Source organism: Melospiza melodia, chromosome 3, assembly GCF_035770615.1.
Source record: "Melospiza melodia melodia isolate bMelMel2 chromosome 3, bMelMel2.pri, whole genome shotgun sequence".
Classification (NCBI taxonomy): domain Eukaryota; kingdom Metazoa; phylum Chordata; class Aves; order Passeriformes; family Passerellidae; genus Melospiza; species Melospiza melodia.
Window position 1 is genome coordinate 116,485,232 of NC_086196.1, and position 24,453 is coordinate 116,509,684.

General features: G+C 44.4%; 1 protein-coding gene across 6 annotated transcripts in view; it reads left to right on the forward strand.

Moving 5' to 3' along the window:
- The window catches only part of PLCB4 (phospholipase C beta 4), a 176,472-nt gene that overhangs the window by 106,947 nt on the left and 45,072 nt on the right, over positions 1-24,453 (forward strand). For all 6 annotated transcript variants that reach the window (XM_063152829.1, XM_063152834.1, XM_063152833.1 and 3 more), the window contains 13 exons: positions 4,404-4,483; positions 5,030-5,083; positions 9,704-9,785; positions 10,490-10,590; positions 11,209-11,266; positions 15,973-16,081; positions 17,451-17,661; positions 18,260-18,353; positions 19,044-19,123; positions 19,569-19,653; positions 21,387-21,477; positions 22,676-22,771; positions 23,817-23,914. In XM_063152829.1, the coding sequence (XP_063008899.1) occupies positions 4,404-4,483; positions 5,030-5,083; positions 9,704-9,785; positions 10,490-10,590; positions 11,209-11,266; positions 15,973-16,081; positions 17,451-17,661; positions 18,260-18,353; positions 19,044-19,123; positions 19,569-19,653; positions 21,387-21,477; positions 22,676-22,771; positions 23,817-23,914 (1,239 nt within the window). The remainder of the gene's footprint in view (positions 1-4,403; positions 4,484-5,029; positions 5,084-9,703; positions 9,786-10,489; positions 10,591-11,208; positions 11,267-15,972; positions 16,082-17,450; positions 17,662-18,259; positions 18,354-19,043; positions 19,124-19,568; positions 19,654-21,386; positions 21,478-22,675; positions 22,772-23,816; positions 23,915-24,453) is intronic.

Consider the following 24,453-nt stretch of genomic DNA (forward strand, 5'->3'; position numbering starts at 1 on the left):
TGGGCACACTGGGCAGCTCCAGTACAGAGCCTGTGAGCCTCAGGTGAGCCCCAGCTTTGCTGCTGGAATAGCTGAAGGTCACAAGGTTCCCTTTATCTGTGTGCAGTGTTTCCACAGCCATGTCCTGCTACAGTCAGTGCTGTGGTGGGGCAGGGCAGGGGGAGGTTTGGCACTGTCACCTCTCAGGTTCCTTGCTGTGGCTGCTGAGTGATTTTCCTGGAGCAGAGAGCAGTTGTGAGGTGTTTGCACTGAGGGAATGGGGACATCTGCTGGCTGAGGGCAATGCCAGGGACTCCTGCCAGCCCACTGTGTCCTGGGCACAGGTGGGAACAATTCTCTGTGGCTTCCTGAGCCTTTGGGCTGTGGAGCCCTTGGCAGCCAGTCCCAGACCTGAACCCCAAAATCAGAGGGCAGTGCCTCCCTGGCTTTCCTGATGCCTGCAGTAGGTGGAGTGCAACCCTGCAAAGGGGAAGGCAAAATCTGGAGAGGTCTGGCAGTACTGACCCCATGGGTCAACAAGCCACCATGCATGGCCTTGTCTGCAATGTCATGAGCTGCAGGCTATGGTGCTTTTTAACCTTTCATAATTCTGTCATTTTTAACCCTGCCCAAATGAAAGGTTGATGGCTAAAATAGAGCTGAAAGGCCAAACTTATTTGTGCCCCCTGCCAGTTGTGCCCGTGTTCCTTCAGTGAACCTCACTAACACAGGGTCACTAAGAGCCTCAGAAGCATTTCAGGCTGACAGCAAAAGCTAAGAGAGTGCTTCTGTGATTGATTTTTCTTGCCCCTTCTTCTTCTGGAGATGTTTGACAGTGTTTGATCTTGTCAGAGAAAAACAACACAGTGTTTGTTCCAGCCTGCAGCGTAGATTTTGGCCTCTTGTGTCAGCCTAAGGGGGTCTGAGCTTGGGATGTTCTGCTGTTTGGTTTTGTTTCTTTTCATGGCTTTTTCTTTTCATTTTCCAGGATTAGATATCAGGGTCCAGATCCCTCTATGAATCTGGAATAATATTTGTGTATATCTCGACAGATTAAGGATACTGAACCATATTTTGAAAATTGGAAAATATTCAGCACTAGCGTCAGTAAGAATCCAATGCACCCTGATTTCTATCAAAGACATATTTTTTTCTAAGAACAAGGTGCTTCCTATTGGTACCTAAATGGCACCAATAATTGCTTCCTAAATGGTATCTCATTTCAGAATTCCACTTTTTACAGAATTTTCATCCTTTGCACAGGCAGTGACTTGAAAATGCTGAGGATGAAAGAAGAGAACTGAGGATCTGTATGCCTGTTCCTTATGTAGATGTACAGGTCTTTCAGCTTCATCTGTAAATTAAGGGGTGCTGTCTCAGAATACAAGCAAGGTTGCTCCTGTATTTGTCTGTGTGTTAGCTGGATAAACCTGAGCCCCTCTTTCATGCCTCCTGCAAGGTCATCAGACAGTGTGCATTAAACCTGGGAATGGTTTGTTGTCAGGAAAGCAATATAGTGCCAGCTGGATATTGAATTTTGTGAGTATCTGTGCACTGATCACAGTACCCTAGGAGCAAGTGTGAAGGCAGTATTAATTGAGACTGTTCTGCCTCAGAGGGACAAAAACTCTGCCAGTGCTGGATGTGTCGTTGAGTTTGGTTTTCCTTTGTGTTCCTGTTACTGAGGGGCAGCTGGTGGCCGTGGGCAGGGTGTGCTGTGACTCTGCAGGAGCTGCTGTGCCCAGAGCCAGGGGCAGGCAGCCTGAGCTGCTGTCAGCTGGAGCAGATGGGCAGGAGGGGCTCTGGAGCTGCTGCTGCTGCCCAGGGCCCCTCACACACCGTGGAGATGCTCGGGGCTCCCTCCCTTCCTGCTGCCCCAGCAGCGTGATGCTTTTGTGCCTCAGCAGGGTTGGGCTGGAGCTTTGTGCTGTTTTGCTCCAAGGGAGTGCAGTTCCTGCCTTGGCATCTCTGTCAGAGAAGGGCATTAACACTGAGAAAAGGTTAGGGAGACCTCTAAAGTGGGAGCCATCACGACAACTCCTACGAAAAATCACTTGGGAAGTGCTTAGTGTATTGATTTCTCTCTTCACTCGTGTTTTTCTCTAGCAGTGTTCCTTCTTGGCAGCTCTTCTAGATGAGCAGAGGTGACTGCAGAGCTGAGTGCTGGCCAGCCTTGCTTTTAAATGTTAGTTTTTGTTGTATCTGGTGTAGTCTCAGTCCATTGCCTTCAAATCAGAATGGGTCTGTGGTGTTAGCTCCAAATGAAATGCTGATATGGGCAGCACTGCACCAGGGGTGGTTTTCTGGCAGAAACAAATGGCAGAAAGCCTGCAGCTTATTTCCAACGTGCATTTGGTGTAATGGAATTTTCGCAGGGGTTTTCTGTTTGCAGTGAGTATGCCACTGAGTGGTTGGGTCAGTGTTAGAGGGCTGAGGAGTTCTGAAGGGCTGCAGACCAATGCAGATCGCACAAGGACCAATGGTTGTGTAGCTGCAACAGTGTTAATGCAGCAGGAATGTTACATTTAATTGGTTTAAACAACAACAAAAGCAAACACCCAACCAAACAAACAAAAAATCCCCCAAACCCAAAACAAACCAGGAAAACCCGAACCCAAACAAACCACAAACCCCAAACACAGGCAGTTGACAATAGTTGAATTTCAGCAGTTCTAGGAAATTGAATTCTGTGTAAGATTTGTTCAGGCAATTACCCTGAAATTATCACAAGCCCCATTCCTTTGTCATCTGAGGTGAGGGAACATTTGTGGGAAAACATCAGTGTTTCCTAAATCTGTCAGTGGTTTCTAGTTATATCAGTTCTAATATAAAGATAAAATAGTATTATCTTGCCCCATGAACCTTGCTTTCTTTATCTTCCTAGGCAGTCCCTGCAGCCTATGACTACAGAGTCATCTACTCATGCAGCTGGGAAAAGGGAGATGGGAGGGCAGACTCTGACTGGGGGGTTGTTTCCAAGCCCAAAAACACACCTAAGAAAACCCCAAATGCTACCTTTTCCCATAAGTGATAGTTCTGTGATTCAAATAATTCTCAGACACACACTTGATCTCTTTAAATGAATATTTAATGCAGTACTTATTTAAAAGGTAACTTAAAAAAGAACACTTAAGTATTAACATGCATCTTAATAAGTGACTACTTTTCCTAAAGGAAAACAGATTTAATATTTCATGGGTGCAGGGGTCTCCTGAAGTGTGTTGAATTGACACCCCAGACCTTGTTTTAACCCAGGGATTTGCTGCCTGCAGTTTACAATACACCCTTTCCCAAAGAGGCTAGTGCTCGTCCAGTATAAATCAGGATTTTTTTCATCTGTCTTGCAGATGTACAGCACTCATTCATGAAAAGAAAAATCCACTCATCTGCATCTATTTATGAGTGTCATGTCTGGACGCTGCCCAAGTCAGCTCAGGCTGCATGCACAGCATTTGGCCAGAGGCAAAAAGCTCCTTTCTTCCCAAGGTTAATGTTTAGCAGTGGACTAAATCCCATCTCCATTCCACCAGTGTAAATTATCAGTTGAGTAATCCTAGTGTTACAATGGCATAATTGAGATGGAACTTGGCTTGTAGCACTGCCATTTTTGAATCTTGCCATGGCTTTTTCCTGCCAGGATTCTTGCTGAAATCAGTGGGGGTTCATGTCAGGGCCTAAGCCTTAAGCTGCAGCTCTGCAAGCTTGGGGTGCAGGCTACAGCAGGAAAATAGATCCCTGAAAGAGGAATTACAGCAGTAAGGGCTGTAATGCTGCTGTTGGCTGCAAGTCATCCCAGGGATTATTTGCAATGCTGTGCATTTGGAGGATGAAAGCAAGCAGGGCTTGGATATGTAACAGGGTGTGAGAGCAGTTGTTGTGCCTCCTCTAGCTTATTGATATTTTATTTCACTCCTTTCCTAAGCTGGACCAGTGAAATATGTCCTCACACACTGGGTGATGCTGCTCAGCAAGGGCTGGTGTTGCCCCTGGCACCAAAGGGAGGCAAGTGTTCATACAGGGTATAAATGGAGGCCTCAGCACAAATAAATATCAGCTCAGCAAGGGCTGGTATTGCCACTGCCACTAAAAGGAGGCCACTACAGGTTCATACAGGGCATAAATAGAGGCCAAATAAATCAGTGAGTGATCACTTGCCTTGGCTGGCAGTACACTGATTTAATGCACTGCTGGTCCCACATGTAGCATTTGGAGGAATGGAAAGCACATCCCTGTGCCTAGTGGGGGATGAGCAGTGATGGGTAAAATGGATAAAACAGGCTGAGCTTTTCCATGGTATGGGCTGTGACCTGGCACAGGTTATTGACATTACCCATGGCTTCAAGGAGAGGAGCCATCCCCCAAGCCAAGCTTTCCTACTTCTCCCCTCTTCAGTTTCCCTGATTTGGTGTTTTGGTGTTTTTCAGCAATGGGTAGAAGGGCTTGGATCCATCATACATAACTTCAGAGCTAACAATGTCAGTCCAATGACGTGCCTCAAGAAACAGTAAGTTGCTTTCTTTCCTCTCCCTTCTCCTTTATTTTTCTGTCTTTGTGTTTTCCTTGTTGGAATTGGAAAAAAAATTACTTTTTGTAGTTTGACATTTACAAAACAGTGTCAGAAAGAAAATGGTATTAAATGAGTTAGGAGTTTGTCTTTTATTTAGACTAAAGATGTCTCAAGGCTATATCTGGCATCTGCCCAGGAGAAATTACAGGAGAGTTTATAACTGTTCATTTGATTTATGGTAGTGTATGTTTTAATTATTGGCTGGCTTGTTTTCTCTTTGATGCATATGCAAGCAAAGCCCCATGAGACTTTCTCATCTTCACACTGGTGTTAATTGCTGTAGTGATTTTTTTGGGCTGCTTTTTGCCTTTGCAGTTAAAGAACTACCCTGCCTCAAGCATTAAAAGGTTACAGAAAAATGTTTTTATTGCAGAACAATTATTTGTTTGTACTATTTAGCAGACATGGCAACAAGTTAAACGTAACATCTAGACCCCAATTTTAATAAACAGTGTTTTAAAAATATTTCGTTCCTAATTTCAGCTGGATGAAGCTGGCCTTTCTAACAAACACAAATGGGAAAATTCCAGTTCGGAGGTAAGCACACTGGGGAGCTCTAGGGTTTTTCACTTCCAAGTTCTATAATTTTAATAAAATTCTGTGGCTTAATACTGGAACATAATGTTATTACTAATATATATGCAATAGTAAGTACAGAACTAGATATTCTTATCTGCCCTCCTTGGTAAGCTAGGCAAGTAATTCTTAGCAGCCTAGTAATTTATATTTTTTTGCAGTCCATTGTAATGAAAGCTATTCTAATAGTTTTCAAAATCACTTAGAGCTAAGAGCTTCAGATTTCTCCTGACATTCCTCAAACCCTGGGATGGGTTTTTCAGTTGTAAAATTTGATAAAGTACTTTAAAAAAGAGCCATAAAAGCTTGCAGGCCAGTTAAATGGAGGACAAAAAGGTACTTTGAAACTGCAGTTCCTTATAAAAGAGACATACATGCATCTGCCAAAAATGCTCCTGCTTTTACAGGAACCCCCAGGATAATGTTTGGGTTTGTGCACATGGTAAATGAGCTGTTGGGTGATAGTTTTGGGAACAGCAAGGCCAGAACAGCATCTTTCCTGCTGCTCAGCTGTTAGCTGTTACAGGTGACAGGTTTTCAGTTCTCTCTGGTGGGCAGTAGTGCTCCCCTCCTGCTCTAGGACTCATCCTTGCCCATGCACTGAGCTGCTGGTCTCTTCACAAAGGACATGCCAAGCAGAGTTTTGGGGCATGTTGGGTTTTCATAGAGAGGAACTCACCAAAGGGAGCAAGAGGGAGGACTTTGGAAGATAGGCCCCACACAACATTTTTTTTTCCTCAAGAGAGAAAAAGAGGATTTTGCATCTGTAGAGTCTGCAGATAGACAGAGGGCCTGCCATGCTGCTTGGCAGGCTTCTTTAGCTTCGTGGCTCAGTGACACCTTGCCAGTGTCCCAGCTGCCTCAGTGTGTTCAGCTTCCAGCTCTCACAGGGCCAGCTCCCTGCTTACTCTTCAACCTCAGCTGCCACGGGGCACCTCCTGTGCAGGAGAGTCCCATGGGGAATATCATCAGCTGGAGGGGAACCAGGAGGGAGCAATTCCACAGGGACAAATCCATTTCCAGGGCTTTACAGCTTTATGCCTGTGCTTGAACACAGATCCTATTCCACAGCATGAATTTATAGTGTGCTAGCTTGTCTGAAACTGTTTCTGCCTTTAAATATTTTACATCACATTTAGTGAGGCATAAATTGTCTCTGTTGTGCTCCAGCATCCTGATTTGTGTATGCAGGCTGTCTGTTGCTTGAAAATCCGGTTCACTGGGTCCAGTGTATTAAATCTTTACATTTGAATTTGCAGTATTTACAGGTTAACACAGATCAGTCCCTAGCAGTTAATTTATTGCAAAAGAAGGTTGCTTATAAATTTGTAAGGGATCTGCTGTTCATGGAGATGAATCTCTTTTGCATCTGGGTGCTCCAAGGAATGGGCTATCTTGGTCTGGGTGAAATGTGGCAGATTTTTGAGTCTCACATCTGTATTTCATTTTTACACAGAGGTGCACTAAAACACAAAGAGAAAAACCCCTCACCTGCAGAACCCAAGCTCCTTGCATTTCCTCCCAAGTTTGAAACAAATTTTGCATCTCTCACATTTCCCACAGGGATTGAGGAGCCTTGAGGAGGTGACACTCCTCAGGCTGTTGGTGGTAATGCCATAAATATTCCTGACTCCTTGGCTGTGCAGCTGGGAGTTGCAAAGGCACAAAGATTTTCTCAAGGCACTTTCGGGTTTTAAGGTATTCTGGATGTAGGTCTGCTGCTGTTGATGTGCTGTGTTTGGGAGAGAAGGAACCCTGGCAGTGAGCAGTGTGAAAACCTTGGGAGAGCAGCAGCTTTGCCTTTTGGGCTTTGGTAAATTTTAGCAGTCTGAGCCTAGAATTCCATTTACAGCTCTTGCAAAGGCATGGCATTTGTAAGATGTTTTGTATGTTCCGATTTTAACACTGCTGTAACAGATGAGCAAACAGGTCAGCGTTTGTAAGGAAAAAAATCTACTTGCTTCAACTTTCTGCTGGCAGAAAATATATTTTCTGTGTGAGTGAGTTGCACCTGCTCATCTAGAGCGTGGTTAGAAATTAGCTTTGCTCAGACTGTGCTTCTCCCTTTGTATCACTACATTGAGAAGGGTTCAAGCAAGTTTAGGTTCTAACTATGAAAATACATAGTAATAAAAGAAAGAGCTAAACTATGACAAATGAACCTTAAATCTGTTTTTCGGTAGTTTGACTGAGTTAATTTGAAAGTAGAGGTTTTTTATGTGTGTTTCATATCAATTACTCCAGAGTGTCTGGAAGAAGTCTGTTGCAATGGTTCAGTGTTGGTTGGAAATCAGAGTCAGATAATTTCCTGTACAGTGCAGGCAGGTCAGGCCCAGCTGATCAGTTCAGGGCAGCCATGGTAGAAGATTGATTTCCACAGGTTGGGCTGGCTTGGTTTTTGAGGTGGTGGTTGGAAAGTGCTGAAGGTCATAAGTAACAAGTCATTTAATCCATCAGCAGGCACAGCAGAGTCAAATCCCTCAGTTCCAGAGGTGGGAAGGATTTTCAGTATTTATGAGGAAGTGCACTGGCATGTTAGCAGGAGCCCCAAAGCACTGCAGGTGGAACATGAGGAGTAAACACCTCTGGATGTCCAGATGAATGTAAATCTGCTAGGATGGACTCTCTTCTGATAGAAGGAAAAGCAGTTTTATTTGCAATAGCCTTGGCAAAATGAACGTGTCATGCTGTATTTTTACAATCTTTTCTGATTCATGCAATCTTCTCTGCACTGCTGCTGTCATTACAAATTACTGCTGTGCTTGCTGTCAGCTTTTGAGAAATAAAAAAATACATTTGGCATCAAAAGTAAGCTCCCGGCAGCCATGGAATCTTGGCACACATCTGATTAATTACTTACACCAATATTACATGTTTTACAGGACATTTATTATTGGAGTCCAATTCATTATAATAAGACATAGAAATTTACAGGGCTGGAAATAGGTTGTAAATTGTAGAGCTAACATTACTCTGTGGTTTAGAATTAGCAGGAAAAACAGTTGCCTGAGGATTTTTTTAAGAAACAAGTGCCTAAAGTTAAACTCAGTCTATATTTTAGTGAAAATATCTTGGTACTTATCAGCTTTGGAAAATTAAACAGCTAACTTAGATGCCTAAATAGGGACATAGAAATCAACTGTTGTAAGGACCCAGTAAGAAGAAAAACATGGCTAAGTTTTGTTAAAATATTTTTTTATCATTTAGATATTTTCACTTCCTGATCTTAATTTTATTAGTATGAAAATATTTACATAGGCAGTTTAAAGTGTTTTGGAGAATAAAACAGCCATGAATTGCTATGGCAACAAATAGCAGCCACAATTTGTTTCACATCTCTTGCCAAGTGAAATTATTTATTATGCATGAGATTGACTAAAAGTCTCAGCAAATGTTTGTCTCACTTGGTGATGAAGAGCAACGCGTTCTTACCAGCAGCCCCTGAGTGTTTGCAGTGTTCAGCTTTTGTTAGGACACATCTTGGATGCCTTGGAGAACGAAGGGTTCTCTCTGCAGGTGAGGACACCACAGGCAAGGGTTGTGGGTCACACACAGCATTGCAGCTCGAACCCCAAACAGAAGGCAGGGGAGCTGTGAGGTTTGGATCCCCCTTCCGATCCAGGGATGATTCTGCCTGTTCTCAAATGGAATCAGAAATAGGCACTCTCCTGTTCACCACACCAGATAGCTGCATTTCTGTGGGACTGATCTCATTGCAAGTGAAACCACCCCCGCTTCGGGCAGGAGCAGGGTGCTCATCAGCTGGGTGGGAGTGTTCCAGGGGCAGCTGGGAGGGTCTCTGTGCAGCATGGCTGGGACAGGGAATTTGGTGTTATTCTCCATGGCTGGGAGCTCAGGGAGCCCTGCAGCAGGGATTGGGATTTGCCTGTGGCTGGGATCTGGTAGCAGCAGCTGCTTGGAAAGGGAGAAGGAGGGAAGCTGCCTTTGGGAGCAGCCCCCTCTGCCTTGTGTGGCACAGTTCAGTGCTGGCATGGAAGGGAAGGCAGCACAAACACAGTTCAATGCCTGGCATGGAAAGGAAGGCAGCACAAATGCAGTTTAATGCAGGGGATGGAAGGGAAGGCAGCACAAACACAGTTCAGTGCCTGGCATGGAAGGGAAGGCAGCACAAATGCAGTTTAATGCAGGGGATGGAAGGGAAGGCAGCACAAACACAGTTCAGTGCCTGGCATGGAAGGGAAGGCACCCAGCCGGGAATGACCCAGGGAATCTCCTCCCTTGCAGAATCTGCTGCTGTGTGAGCAGTCACTTGTACCAGCACACAGCTGAAAAGAGCAAACAGAAGAGTGCTTTGCACGGCTCTGTGTCCCAGTGCCCTGGGTGAAAACCCCTCTTTTGTTCTGTTTGCAGTTCATTATTCTGTATTTCCCGTTGAATCGCAGGCAGAGCAGGGCTGCTCCCTGCAGCTCAGAGCATCCTCCCACTGCACTCCTGCTTGGAGCTGCTTCCATTCATCAGCCGGAGCCAGAGGAAAGTGCTGGCAGTGAGAGATGATTGTTTAAAAATGACTGACATTTCTCTGTTGTTTCTTTTTTTTCTCTCCACTGTTTCTTGTTTTAGCATAACCAGAACGTTTGCATCAGGTAAAACAGAAAAAGTGATCTTCCAGGCACTGAAGGAATTGGGTCTTCCCAGCGGAAAGGTACTTAGTGGCTGTGAATAAGTGCTTTTGTGTACTACTAAGGGAATGACTCATTCACGTTTGTAGCTGTAATCGAAGCCATTTGCATCACAAAAAGCGTGCCTATTGCGTGTGACTTACTAATCGCTGGAGGTTGTTTACTAGAGCCAAAATGTAATTGAATCTGTATGACACAGAGGTCCTTAAACCTCCTAGAGGAGGCTTCCCTTCTTTGCTGTCACAAACCACCTTTTGTTCATTTATGCTAAGTATATGAGCACAAAATATGCGTGTAATAGATTGTTCTGTTGAATTTCTGGGACTCCTCCTGCCCTTTGCTCCCCTCCTCTGCAGAGCTGCTCTCCAGCTCTGTCCCACTTGCAGTGGGAGCCCCAGGGAGGGGATGGCTTGAACTTTTTGGGTTTGGGTTGGGTTTTGGTTTATTTTAAGCTTCAGAAGAGAAATAGATTGTTTTCTAGCTCTGTGTTTATGTAGAATTACTGTTAGTAATTACTGAGGGTAGAATACAAGCACATCTAACAAATCTACAATAAAGATGAACTCAGAATTACTTTTAGAGAGTACAAAAGAAACTGTGTAAATTTAAACTTGGGAAGGAGCTAAACCATTTCTTAGTTGCTTTTTTCTGATATAAGGTATTCTCTTGGGAAAAGAGCACATAAGCTCACTTGTCTGGGTAAATGTACCTTTGTATTTCATTGCAGAATGATGAAATTGAGCCTGCAGCTTTTACTTATGAGAAATTTTATGAGCTTACCCAAAAGATATGTCCCCGAACTGACATAGAGGACCTCTTTAAGAAGATGTAAGTTCAAATTTCATATAATCTTGCTTTAGAGACATTTTGTGTATTTTTAGTCCATAACTAATAGCGACAGAACACTGTAAAATTTATTTACCCTTGAGTCTTAGTAGCATCAGCAGTACTTTAGAACAAGCTCCAGTCTGTGTTTTACCCCTTCCTCCCTCCTCAAACTGTTAATGTAAAAGTTCTCTGTATTTCAGAGCAACCTTTACATGAGTTAAAGGAAACACCTGGAACCCTTTTTTTTTTTTTTGCATTGGCTTTACTAACTACTGTAATTTTAACTTGCTCCTTTAGGTGATTAACACAGTATGTGAACAAATTAAATTAAGTAAGAAATTTGAAGTTTGAAAAATTTCTTCACTAAATTTATTCTCAGCTGGAGGACTTACATGTTGTTTTATGATGTGATGCTGTTCAGGGATAGGCAGATATGTTGTGGGAGGTACTGATAGACAGTTAGCATGTTTTCTGTGCCTGTTCATGTTGAGATTATACAACCACATTCAAGTAGAAAATAGCAGGTGGTTTTTAAGTGTCAGCAATGTCAACATATAAATCATACCTACTGTAGCATCGTGTACAACAACTCACATTCTCTAATAAATTCCTTTTCAGCAATGGAGACAAAACTGATTATTTAACGGTAGACCAATTAGTGAGCTTTCTAAATGAAGTAAGCTTTTTCATACATTAACTCCCACCCCAGTGTGTCTGCAGTGGCTTGCTCCAGCTTCCCATTGCATGTCCATGCCCCTGTGTGCTTCTGACCTGCTGATCTCCCCTGGGGAACATCCAGGGGCTAAATCAGCTGAGCCCTTGTGCTGCCCTGCTCTCTGCACCTTGGCCCTGCAGCTGCCCCTCCTGGTTACCTGTGCCTGTGTTGTGGTGTGAGTCCTGTGTGGTTTGTGCTGTTTGTGCTGTTCATTGCACTGAAATACATCCAGTATTGCATTGCAGTTATTTCACCTGTAGGCCCAGCTAAATCCATCTACTAGTCCTTCTAGAACAGTAGAAAAACTGAAGTAGGTGTTTATAAACAGGGATTTCATCCTCCTCAGCAACAGTATTTCAATCTGTTACACAACTAAGAGCTAAGAAGATGTTTTAAGAGTTTGTATATGAGTTTTAAAATACCATGTGTGCAGAATAGGAGGAAATATTTTTATTGCTGTATTTCCAGAATGCAGTTGTTGGCAGAAGTATTTAGTATTTCTTAAAAGCATCATGAGTGTGTGAAGTAGTTCAATAAACAGTGTGGGCTTGGCTCTTTTCTGTTCCTAAAGCACAGTAAGTTATAGAAAACTGCCTCATTTGAGCAATAAATGCAGTATGTGGATTTGACAAGAGCACATCCATGGAAAGCAAACACATCCCAGTAGGTGTTGTACCAGCAGATTATTGTCATCCTGAACATGGGGAGCTGCCAGCCTCACTATGTGACATTTTTAGGTGCGTTACCAAAAAAAAAATCTCTCCATCTAGAATTGTTTTACTACTTACAGTTCAATTTTATATATGTTTGTATATATACATGTTTGTTTATTGGATACTTCAGTCTGAAGATCCAAGCTGTAAGTTGCCTATATATCAAATTTAGAATATAATTTTATTTTTCAGCATAGAACATGTACCTTACTCTTCACTAAACCTGAATTACTTATAGAAAGGGTATTCAAATTCATCTGAATTACTTGTAGAAAGGGTATTCAAAAAGAAAAGAGAGAGAGAGAAGATTAGCAGCTTGATTACATAATTGGGGTTACATATTTGGGGCCTCAGTTCCTATCTATTGGCAAGGCTTAATCTTACTGCTGTGAGACATCCAGCTTTGGATTTTTTAGTGTCACTCTTCGTTGTCAGGTAAATTACTGTTTTATCTTCATTTTAAAATTGATCTCTAATTGTTTTAATTTAAAGTGTAGTTCATTGAAGCCCAAACTTCTGAAGAAAAGCTGCCAGCATTTGTAAGAACCCCCTACCTCCAGTAACTGATTGAAAAATTAAGATTGAGTTGCTGTGCTCTCAATTTTGTGTATATAGGCAAATATAGGTAGTATTGGGGAAGTGTATAGGTAATATTGGAAATAATGCATCTTGTTGACTGCATCCATATTGACAAAATTCATTTTGCATTTGGAAATCCTGTGGTGCGCCCCTTTGGATCAGGACCAGAGCTGGGATGAATTACTCCAGTGTTTTTTCTAGGGGAGGACATTTATTCTGGTGACTGAAAGCAATGCCTTTGGTCTGTGTTGGAGGTCTTTTGGCCTCCAAGCAGAGTTTAAAGTTTTGGCCATAATTTGAAAGGCACAAAAGGACCCAGGATGTGCCTCCTGCAGGGATCATTTCTGTCCCTTGGCTGCTGGCCAGCCCTGCAATTAGCAGTGGTGTCTAATGCTGGCAATATCAAAAGGTTATTGCCATTACAGGAGAGGGGAGTCACTTGGCACAGCAGCTCTTCATGAGACTCTTTAGCTGAAATTATTTTGCAGTAACCTCCAAGGCATGCTGCAAAAACTGTAAGTGTTATGGGTTTTTAAGAGAGCACGAGGGTGTGTGACTGGGGATGAGAGGAGAGTGAGCAGCTTTCCTGGAATTTTTCCAAACTTCTGCCTCTGTTTGACTTTTAAATGCTGCTGGCTGACAGATGATTTAATTGTGCTCCACTATTAAAGCTTCTGGGAAGTTTAGAAACTTAATTGTTGTCATGCACTGAGTATTTTGTCTAGATCTCCTGTTTTTAAAGTCAAAATTTGGGAGGAAAATAAAAGGAAATATAGTAGAAAAGGGACTGAAATCACTACCACTGAGATTTGCTCCTGCAGTTCATTTACAGCAATAAAATAACAAGGCAAGTAACAGTTAAAATGGAATTTTCAGTAGTCTGACCAGTGCTCATCCATTCTTTTGGGAGAGATCATTTTCTATTCCCAATTCCTGGCTTCCTCCCCCCTTCCCAGTCCCTCTTTGCATCCCCCAGCTGTCCATCTCCCCAGAAGGCCCTTCTCTCCAGCCCAGGGCAGTGCTGCTTTTAGGCAGAACTGCTTTGAGCACCTTTGCAGTGCTGTGTGTCTCAGGCTGTGCCCACTCCCAGGTGCTGGGGAGGCTGGGTGAGCTTTGCTCTCTCTGCAAACCCTCTGGACCCCCTTTCTCCCCTCTTTTCAGTCAGGTCACCTCACCTGCCTGGGAGTGCCCTGTGTAGGGGTGCCCAGGGTAACCAGAACAGGGTGCCCTGTGTGGTAGAGCAACCAGAACCACCAAACACAGCCTTGTTGCACATGCACAATCAGTCCTGGGGTGGGTTATCTTCTGAGATGAAATTTCACACTTTAGGTTTGGGTGAAAGCAAAACACAGGTTCCCTGTGCCACCAAGATTTGAGGTGCAGAATGTTTCCCCATGAGGCACTACAGAACATTATCACTTTTTAAAGTAGATCTTTATCAGTTGCCAACTTTATTTTTTAAACAAAGTGAACGTAAGGATACCCTGCTGTTCCACTGGGGGATCAATAATGAGCAGTGATCACTGCTACTGGAAGAATATTTTGCTCTCAGCTCCTTCTGATAACTCTGGGACTTTTTCTCAAGAGGAGACTTTTTGCTTTACCCCATTTATTTTCTTCTGTTTGCTCATTACTAACTGTAGGAGAAAGTGAGTGGGGAAGAGCCCTTTTCTTGAGCACAGAGCCTTCCCCACTGTTTCTGGCCATTTTCTGAGGTGCTGTATTGTCACTGGGGTGTAAAGCCTTGTCATTTGTCACCCTGGAGCTGTTGCATGCCATGTGGTGGTGGTATTGGTGTGTCCTGCTTCCATCTGCTCTCTGTGGTGTTTGTCTGAGTGTTCCTGAGCATCTCCACAGCCTGTGGTGTTTGGTGTGAGTGTTCTGGGCATCCCCACAGCCTGTGGTGTTTGTCTGAGTGTTCTGGGCATCCCCACAGCCTGTGGTGTCTGGTGTGAGTGTTCTGGGCATCCCCACAGCCTGTGGTGTTTGGTGTGAGTGTTCTGGGCATCCCCACAGCCTGTGGTGTTTGGTGTGAGTGTTCTGGGCATCCCCTCAGCCTGTGGTGTCTGGTGTGAGTGTTCTGGGCATCCCCACAGCCCCTCTGGATAACCCTGCTGTGTTTAGGTGCTGCGCAGTGCCAGTGGCATCCCCTGAAACATCCCTCCCTAACTGCATGATTGACTTGGCATTGGTTGTAATTTCTTGGAGTTAAGTAAGCACATGCACCAATGGATTGGTTGTAAGAAAAGAGATTGGATTGGATGTTACTTTTCTTATGGGAAAAGAAAAATTATTAATAACTTTCCACATAAGGAATTACAGCAAATGCTGATAGTACTGTGTAAGCCATGTCAACACCATCCTGTCACTCCAAATTATTGACTGCCAGTATGGAGGTGGCCTCTTACATCTCTGGATTCTGCTGAAACTAAAGCTTGGAAACTGTGCACCTTCTGGGGGACTAGAGTGTTTTCACAGTCACATTTATTTCTTTGTTTTGTTGCATCTGCTTACATGCTACTATTCTGTTAATTCTGGTTTTAATTTTCTTTTAATGGAGAATCAGGCACACAGTGTGCGGCTCTAATCCAGCATGGAGCAAAAACCAAAGTTACATAGCACACTGCAAAGTGAAAACATATAAATTCTGATTTTTATTAGTCTATTAGAAATCACTGCTAAATTGTACCTAAACATGACATATATTATTAAATCCTAATATTGTAAAGTATTGTGAATTAAGAGATGATGCTGTGAAATTCTGTGTAAATATGCTGTGTGCACATTTACTCCAAGAACTTGTGCTGGTTTTTGAATAGTTAAAACATGATGTTTCCATGATTCACAAATAATCATCCAGTACTTGCACATTTCTAAACTCAAATTTCTAATTCTCTATTTACAGTAAAGCTTTATTTTACCTTTTTGCTTTAACTGTAGATATTGTGTAAGACTTGCATTTTTGCAGAGGTGATTACAGTGCCACCAGTCAAGTCTTTGCAAAAAAAAGGAAGAGAGAGAATTTACAAAGGGACATTCAGCTATTGGTTTTCAACATCTCATTTGCACAGATTCCATGTGCAGTCATTATTTTCATGAATAAGCAAGAGTAAGACCAGTTACATGATTGCATTCGATTTTTCTTTTTAAAAACTATTTTTGTGATCAAACTGCCTAGGTTTCTTATGAAAGATAAATTCATTTTCTGCCTAATGCTGAAGTTGCTGTTGAACAATCTGTAAATTATAGGGCTGCTTTTTTTTCTTTTTTTTTTAAATGTCCACTTCTTTCTTTCTCATCTGCAGTAATGAAATGCTCTGTGTGGTAGCCATGCACTGTCTTGTTTTGCTGAATTCCCTTGTTTTCTCACCTCAGCATCAGCGAGATCCTCGGCTCAATGAAATTTTGTTTCCCTTTTATGACACAAAAAGAGCAATGCAGATAATTGAGACATATGAGCCAGATGAAGACTTGAAGAGGAAAGGTAAAGGGGGAGGGAGTTCAGAGTCACTGGGTTTGGGCATTTGGGGAGTTTGTTCTGAAGCATTCAGGCTTTTAAAAGGGAGTTTGCAGTGCCTGTGGTGTGGGGACAAGCACTTGTGGAGGGTGCTGGGCCAGGACACTGCTCTGCTGGAAAAACACCTCCCCTTCAACATCAGATTGGTTTTTGCCCCCTTTTCTTCATACTCAGGGTCAGCTGAGAGCACTTGGGAAACATTCTGGAGCAGCTCACCCCTGGCTGACACCAAGCACAGAACATTTAAGCTCCATTAGGCTTGTTTTTTTTTTTTCAGAAAGTTAGAAGTAGAATGGAAACTGGGATCACTCCACTTCTCTGTATAAGAGAAAAATAGACTTAAAGAAAATAAAAATAGGACTGCTGCAACCTTACCTTAACAACAGCTGAATGTTCATAAATTACTTCAGAGAAAGCAATGCCAAAATTAGTGCCAGGTAACCATTCCCAGCAGCAGCTCTTTGTGAGTAATCCCTTATTCCCTATCACAGATAATTTTCATTTTTCAGACTCTTGGCCTCTTTAAAACTGATATTGCCATACTAATTATTCCTAATTTGGTTTCATTAAAAATTACCCCTTAATTTGTATTTTTTTATGCTTTATTATAGGCATAAACCAGCAGACAGATAAGAGAGGTGTTATGAATTCTGTGTTCTGAATTCCTGTATGTGCCATGTTCATTGTAGGTTTCTGTTTTTATTTACAAAGGTATGAACATGTATTTCAAACAGTAAATGGAAGGTATTGTAGATTTCCTTAATGAAGGTGTGGTATATTTTGTGAATGAAGCACTGCCGAGGTTCTCAGGTGCATGTCCCTGTGTGTGTGTCAGTGGGGAGCTGGGTGACAGTGATGTGGCACAGGGCTGGCTGTGACAGGGGGCACAGGAACCTGCTCCATGCCAGCTCACAGCCCCTGACTGCACAACTCCCAGAGATCAGAACTGTTGGACTGTTCCGAGGAGATGTCACTGCCTGTTTGCCTTCTGCACCTCCTTCTGTGCCTTAGCCTGCTGCTGATGAGTGCTGGACTCAGGAGTGGAGCTGGTGGGCACCTGGTTTTAATCTGGGACATAATGGCACATTTGGCACCAGCTGCTGGGCAGCCTGGAGCAGGGGAAGGGGAGAGCTGAATGCTTGCAGGAACCTGTGTAAATCTGGAACATAATGGCGCATTTTGCAGCCTGGAGCAGAGGAGCAGGAGAGAGCTGAATGCTTGCAGGAACCTGTGTCACTAGCAGGTTCTGGGCTGGGTTCCTGCTCTGGGAGGTGGTTTGGGTCCTGTGCACCCTGTGCTGCTGGCAGTGACTCACCGTGGCTCCCTGTCCCTGCAGGTGTCATCTCCAGTGATGGCTTCTGCAGGTACCTGATGTCAGATGAGAATGCCCCCGTGTTCCTGGACCGCTTGGAGCTGTACCAGGAGATGGACCATCCTCTGGCTCACTACTTCATCAGCTCCTCCCACAATACCTATCTAACAGGCAGGCAGTTTGGGGGCAAGTCGTCAGTGGAGATGTACAGACAAGTGCTTTTGGCTGGATGCAGGTTGGAAGCAGGACATAATCCATTTTTGTGAATCTAATGCTTTAAAATACTGCATAATGTACCTTGGTGTTGCTATCTTGTACAATTGAATGTATAAATGTGTTGGTGTGGCAAATGAAAACTTGTGTTTGTTTAAGAATCTTATTTTTCTCACAAAGGCATTCCTCCAGGCAGAGGAATGTAGAAATTGATATAAGGAGAGTTTGTGAGAAAGCTAGCAGAAGTTTGATCTGAGAATGACAGCTGGAGAATTTCAGAGGGCTCTCTGCTTTATAGTGACAAAGTCTATATGTTAATGAGAATCAGGAAGTTTATGATTTCCTGCTTAATTTCCACTAATTGACTTAATAGAATGAGAATAAGAAGAGTGGCTCAGTGCTAAAGACATTATTGTCCAGATGAGAATGTACTGACTCACACATGCCATATTTAAGGTGGTATATCCAAAGTTACAGAAATAACACATGTACAGCTTAGAAAGAATTGTGCAATGCCCAGAACTGATTTGCAGCTTATTGTTCTGACCATCACTGCTAAAACATGTCCCAGGTAGCTCACCTGGAATAAAACACTGTGTTTATTTTCCTTGGATCCTCAGGTGTGTAGAGCTGGACTGTTGGGATGGCAAAGGTGAAGACCAGGAGCCCATAATAACCCATGGGAAAGCAATGTGCACAGACATCCTTTTCAAGGTAACACCTCTGCAGCTGGCAGCAAAGCTCAGGGGAGGCCAGGCAGGACAGCCTCCCCTCCTCCCTGGGCTGCTACTCCTGTGGGATGCACTGACAGGGGCAGGGATTCTGGCCCAGGCTCTGGGGCTCTTTCCTGACCTACACCACCCACCCTGGGCTCCCTCTGCCTTCCCACAGAGCCTGCAGGGAGCAGGCTGGCTGCTCTTGCCCCACTCCCTCACACCCTGGGGCCCTTTGCACCCCAGAGTAAATACCTTTGTTGTCTGAGGAGTTCCTCACTCTGGAAAGGGCCTGGAGGGGCAGGAGTGGGGCCCTTTGCACCCCAGAGTAAATACCTTTGTTGTCTGAGGAGTTCCTCACTCTGGAAAGGGCCTGGAGGGGCAGGAGTGGGGCCCTTTGCACCCCAGAGTAAATACCTTTGTTGTCTGAGGAGTTCCTCACTCTGGAAAGGGCCTGGAGGGGCAGGAGTTCCTGTGGGAGTTCCCCACTGATGGCTGTGGGTGGAGGTGCCATCCTGCTGCAGGGACAGCGAGGCTGTGGGGGCATCAGAACACAGGGGTTTCTCTCTCCATTTGCACATTTAAGACATCCCTGTGTTTCTCAGGGTGGGGTGGATAATAAAAAAAACCCTTTGATTATCTTTTTAATTTGATCCATTCTGACTTGTATCCTGTTGCTGCTTTTTTGCAGGATGTAATTCAAGCCATTAAGGAAACAGCATTTGTAACATCAGAGTACCCTGTCATTCTTTCATTTGAAAATCACTGCAGGTGTGTAGTGCCCACTGTTAATTTTTAAATTGTGCACTGTCTGAGAGAGATGATATAGTTTAAAATGCTATGATATGATACTTGAAAACTGGGCGGGGGGGGGGGTATGCAGGCATGCTGATTGTCACTTAATATACTCATCAATCTTTATGTAGCTTAATAGTGGCAATATTTTTATCTGTGATAAAGCTATGAAATGTAGTTGGATGTTCCATTAGCTGTGTAAGATTCAGTTATTCTACTTTTTTAGTCTTGTTAAATTCATCTATGTCAAATAATAGACTCTTATTGACAGTATAATTACAGTAAAGTAACACTTCTCAGTTGAAACAAAGTGGGCAGTATGTAATTTGGGATGTCTCCATTACTTAGCATTATTCTTTTGTGCTGAGTGATAGTGAGTTCTTTTTTACATTTAAAAATTAACTGGCATAATCTTTTCCAGCAAATATCAACAGTACAAGATGTCAAAATACTGTGAAGACCTTTTTGGAGATCTCCTGTTGAAGCAGCCTCTAGAAACACATCCAGTATGTTATATTGTGCCAGTCTCTCTATTTTTTGTATTAGTTTTATTTAAAAGAGATGACTTTTCATCCTAAAATATTTTTAGGAAAAATTTTTCACTAGAATGGCTGCCCGGGGAGGTGGTGGGGCCACCATCCCTGGGTGTGTTTAACAAAGCTGAGCCCTCTGTGTTCTGTGTCCTCCCCTCCTGTGGGTGGGTTCAGTCCCAGCTGCTCACAAACGCTGCATAGATGGCAGGAGCAGCTCTTGGCAAGAGCTTGGAGCTGAGAACCTGGCCAGGGCCTGAGGGAGGCAGGCTAGGGGAGACTGGGCACTTGGCTGGAGCACATTTGGTTTGGAGTAAAAGCAGATGTTCGTCCCGAGGGGCATCCAAGTGTGGCCCTGTGTGGGAGTGCAGCCCGGCAGAGATGGGCTCTGCAGCACTGACATCTAGTGGAGTTACACTACACCCCCAGTGCGGTTCCAGCCCCAGCGCTGTCAGGAGCAGGTGTGCTCACCCAGCCAGCTCATCCAGCCTGCCTGGGTGCTGGGCAGGACCCTTGCCCTTCCTCGAGGAGGTTTCCATCCATTCCCCTGGGGCTGGGTTGATATGGTGGTTTTCTATTTGGTTTCAATTTGTGCTGCTTCTCTCTAGCTCAGATTTGGATTAAGGGATCAGAGTATCTGAATAGTTCTGTTAAGAATTGTCACTATTAATGGAAACACCTTCTGCTCCTGTATCATTTAGACTTCACTGGAAACCCCAGTCTCTTATGGTGCTAAGAATGCCAGGTTGTGGATTCAGTCTCTGTGTGGCCATTCATTTGAGAGTTGGGCTTAATGATCCTTGTGGGTCCCTTCCAACTCAGAATATCCTGTGATTATACCAGCAACTCCCAGGGTAACATTCCTAGCAAGCCTGAGGTGGGGAGGGTGCTAATCACCTTACCCAGTTCTCTGTTTCTTAGGCTCAGTGATGTGATGGGGCTTAAATCAGAGGATTTCATACTTTTCCTCTTTTCTGAATAGTATTTTTTCTCCTTCCCCAAACTGGAACTTTTATTACTACTTCCTTGTGTGTGTATGTGTGTGTCCCCTTTGCCTTTGAGAAGTACTGAATTTGTGACCCTGCTGGCAAAGCCAGTCCCCATTTCCTAGCTGAGGACTGGTAGTTTTCCATGCCCCAGTGCCAGTCCATTTCCAGTCTCCAGGTGGGTTCTGCAGCTCCAGGGGACCAGAGCAGGTGACTTATTTAGAGATCAGATAACAGGCTGAGCCAGGGAGGGAGGGAAAGCAGGAATTCCTCTCTCAGGAGTGCAGGTCACATCCACACCCTCTGCCAGGCAGGAGAGGTGGGAAAACGTTCAGAGCAGTGCAGCTGGGGCTGGCCCAGGCTGGAGAGCTGAGTGCTGGCTTCTCCAGCCCCTTCAGCTGAGCACAGCTTCTCCCAGCACAGGCTGGAGAGCTGAGTGCTGGCTTCTCCAGCCACTTCAGCTGGGCACAGCTTCCCCCAGCACAGGCTGGAGAGCTGAGTGCTGGCTTCTCCAGCCCCTTCAGCTGAGCACAGCTTCCCCCAGCACAGGGGAGGAGGGGAGCAGGCTGTGAGCTGCAGCCACACAGCCTCCTGGTGTGCCTGAGGTGCCACTGCCCCTTCACTGCCCCTCGGTGTTCCTGCCCTAAAATCCAGATCCAGACAGGGACAGGGAGGCCAAAGGGTGTCGTTATTACTGAGCATTTTCTTTGAATTGTTTTACAGCTTGAACAAGGAAAAGCCCTGCCATCTCCCAATGACCTCAAAAGAAAGATTCTCATAAAGAATAAAAGGCTGAAACCTGAAGTAGAAAAGAGTAAGTAACGTTTGTCAAATACTAAATAAACAAAAGTCCAGATCACTGCAAACAGGCTTTGTTACCAAAGTTTCCAGATTGTTTGTTCTTTAGTGCTGGAAGAATAGGAGTTACATGTAAATAACATTTGGTTTGCCCTTGTGTTTCATGTGAGTTCCAGTCTAGGCCTTGATATCAGCATGCTGCACAGCACAGCCAGCCCCAGAAATGTAATCCTGGGACTTTTATCACATTGCTGCTTGAGCTGAAATATGAGGCAGATAGAATCTCCTGTCAGCTCTGCCAACACCAGTCTGTTTGCATTGCTGTGTTCTTCCAGGATAAGCATGAAGTGAAATGGAATTTCAAATTGCTCCTCTTGCTGTTGTTGCCAGTTGTGATGTTTATCTCCTTCCAGTAACAATAATGTTGCTGTATGAGTTCCCAGTGTGGCTGCAATGATAAACCCTGCTCCTTCTCCATCTCAAGAGAAACCCCCAGGCCTTGCACTGGCTGCAGGCATACCTGGTTGTGCCCCTCCTGTGTGACTGAATGCCCATGGGAGCACAGCTGGAAACCTAAGCACTGTGCCCCCATTGGCAGGGATCAAACTGGAAACCCAAACACTGTGCCCCCATGTGCAGGGATCAAACACTGAAGGGGCAGCTGCCTGTTTATCCTGTGAGGGAGCAATGTGCTTGCTCCAGAGACCTTTGTAGTCTATGGGAATTTAGGGGAATTTCCTGGATTGTCAAGCAAATTGTATTTAGTGACAGGGAATTTCTTCCCAGCAGGGTGGTTAGGCATTGGGTGGGCTGCCCAGAGAGATGGGGAGTCCCTGTCCCTGCAGGAGGTTAAGGAAAGGCTGCTGTGGCACTCAGCCACTCTGCCTGACAGAGCTGGTGCTTCAGGCAGAGCTTGGATGCAGCCTCAGAGGCCCTTCCCAACCTGATTCTGTGCTCCTGTGAAGTATTTCCCTTCATTTCAGTGAGCTTTGGGCACGGCCCTTACTGCTGACCACTTTTCAGATCTAACAGCAATCTGTGTTTATTGGTGCTACTTACTCTGTAAAATTTTATTACCAACTGAAAAACCAGAGGAGTCATTAAACAGAATGATCTGAGGAACAGGGAATCATTTGTGATGGTTCTCTTGTATTTCTTTGTGCTACAAACTGTTCATGTCACGACTAATTTAATTTCATTTTTCATATTAACAGAACAGCTTGATGCTCTGAAGAAGATGATGGAGGCTGGGGAAACTGCTGCTCCTGTAAATATCCTGGAGGATGATAACGAAGAGGAAATAGAAAGTGGTAAGGATTTCCTGAAGGCTCTCAGGGGCCTGTGGCAGATCCCTGGGCTGGGTGCTCCCTTCCCTCGTGCCTGTGCTCTGTGGCAGCAGCAGCAGCAGCAGCAGCTCTGGGCTCAGTGCAGGGCCATCTGCACAGACCCCAGCCTGGCCACCCCACCCCAGACAATTTCACATTCCATTCACTGGTCAGAAGTTGTGTTAGAGCACCAACCAAATCAGACTTTCATTCTGAGAGGCAGAGGCTAAGAAGTTGTGTTCTTTGCTTTGAGAACACATATTGTCACTGTGTTTAGCACTTGCGTCAGCATCAGAGGGGATTACTGCATTATACTGTATAAGGATGAAATGAGGGGAAGGATTTTTCTTGCCAGACCTCAGTTATCCTCAGTGTAAATGTGCAGCTCTGAGCCAGTGATGTGGCCAGCAGAGAAGAATCCATGTATTTAGGGTGTGATTTAAATGTGCATCTTCAGAAGGTGTAAATCACACCCCACCTGCCAGTGTCTGAAGCATGGCCTGTGCCCTGTGTCACAGGGAATGTCCCAGCTTTAGCCTCCACCTGCTCCTCATTTATTTGAATTTTTTTCCCCTTTAGTTTTTAGCTTTGGGTACTGTAGGTTCTAATGGAAATCACCCTAAAAGCAGATGAGAACAATTCCCTGTAGAGGGGCACACAAGGAGCCTGACCATGCACTCAAGCCTGGCCACTGGTATCTTCTTAGATCTTTATCTAAAGAACTCTGTCGTCAGTTCTTGTTATTTCCCAAGGCTAATGGCTTTTGTTTTTACACCTGAGCAAAATACTGATTACTTCAAAAATACAGCAAATAAAATTTCTCTTATGAACCATCTGAGGCCTTAACTATAATTTACTGCACTTGGAAACAGTTACCTAACTCTTAGAAATCTAATACTCTGGATTTTACTCCTGTTTTTAAGAAATGCCACACCCAGACCTGTGAATTCAGCTGTCATTTGTTTCATGCCTTGCAAAGAAAACAGCAGCTGCTGTGGTTTTGCACTGATCCTTTTTGTTTTCTGTGCAGCTGACCAGGAGGAGGAAGCTCATCCTGAGTACAAGTTTGGAAGTGACCTTGTAGATGATTACAGTCAAAAAGAAGCTGTTGCCATCAGTGTCAAAAAGGTGGGATTGCTTCTTTCATATATATATATTGTTATGAAAACTTTCTATGGGGGCTGTTGCAAAAGGCACTCTGCTTTGTGGAGACATCAGAGGACTTGTCACAAGACTCCAACCTGAGATCTTCACCAGGTGCCCCTCACCTTCAGGTTCATGAGAACACACAACTTTGTAGCCAGAACCACTCTCCCCTTGCTCAGGTGGGATATGCACTCACTGAGGAAGCAGAATCAGGGGGTAGGGAGCAATGTACAGTGGAGGATTTCATCAGAAATCCCAGTTAAAGGCAGCAAACAGCTCCCTGCTCCAGCCTCTGTGTTTCACTTTGCACCTCAGGTGCAGAATCCCAGTAAGAGGTGGAACATCATCTTCCTTGCTCAGCAGTACTTTGGCAGGGCTGCACTCTGTGTGTTCACTGCAGGGTTCTTCTGCAGCATGTTCCATGGTTAACCCTTAGGGTGGGTTCTCTCTTCCTCCTACAGCATGGAGGCAGAACAGGGCAGTAATTCCCAGGGAGGTGTGGCAGAGGGGGCTCTGTCAGG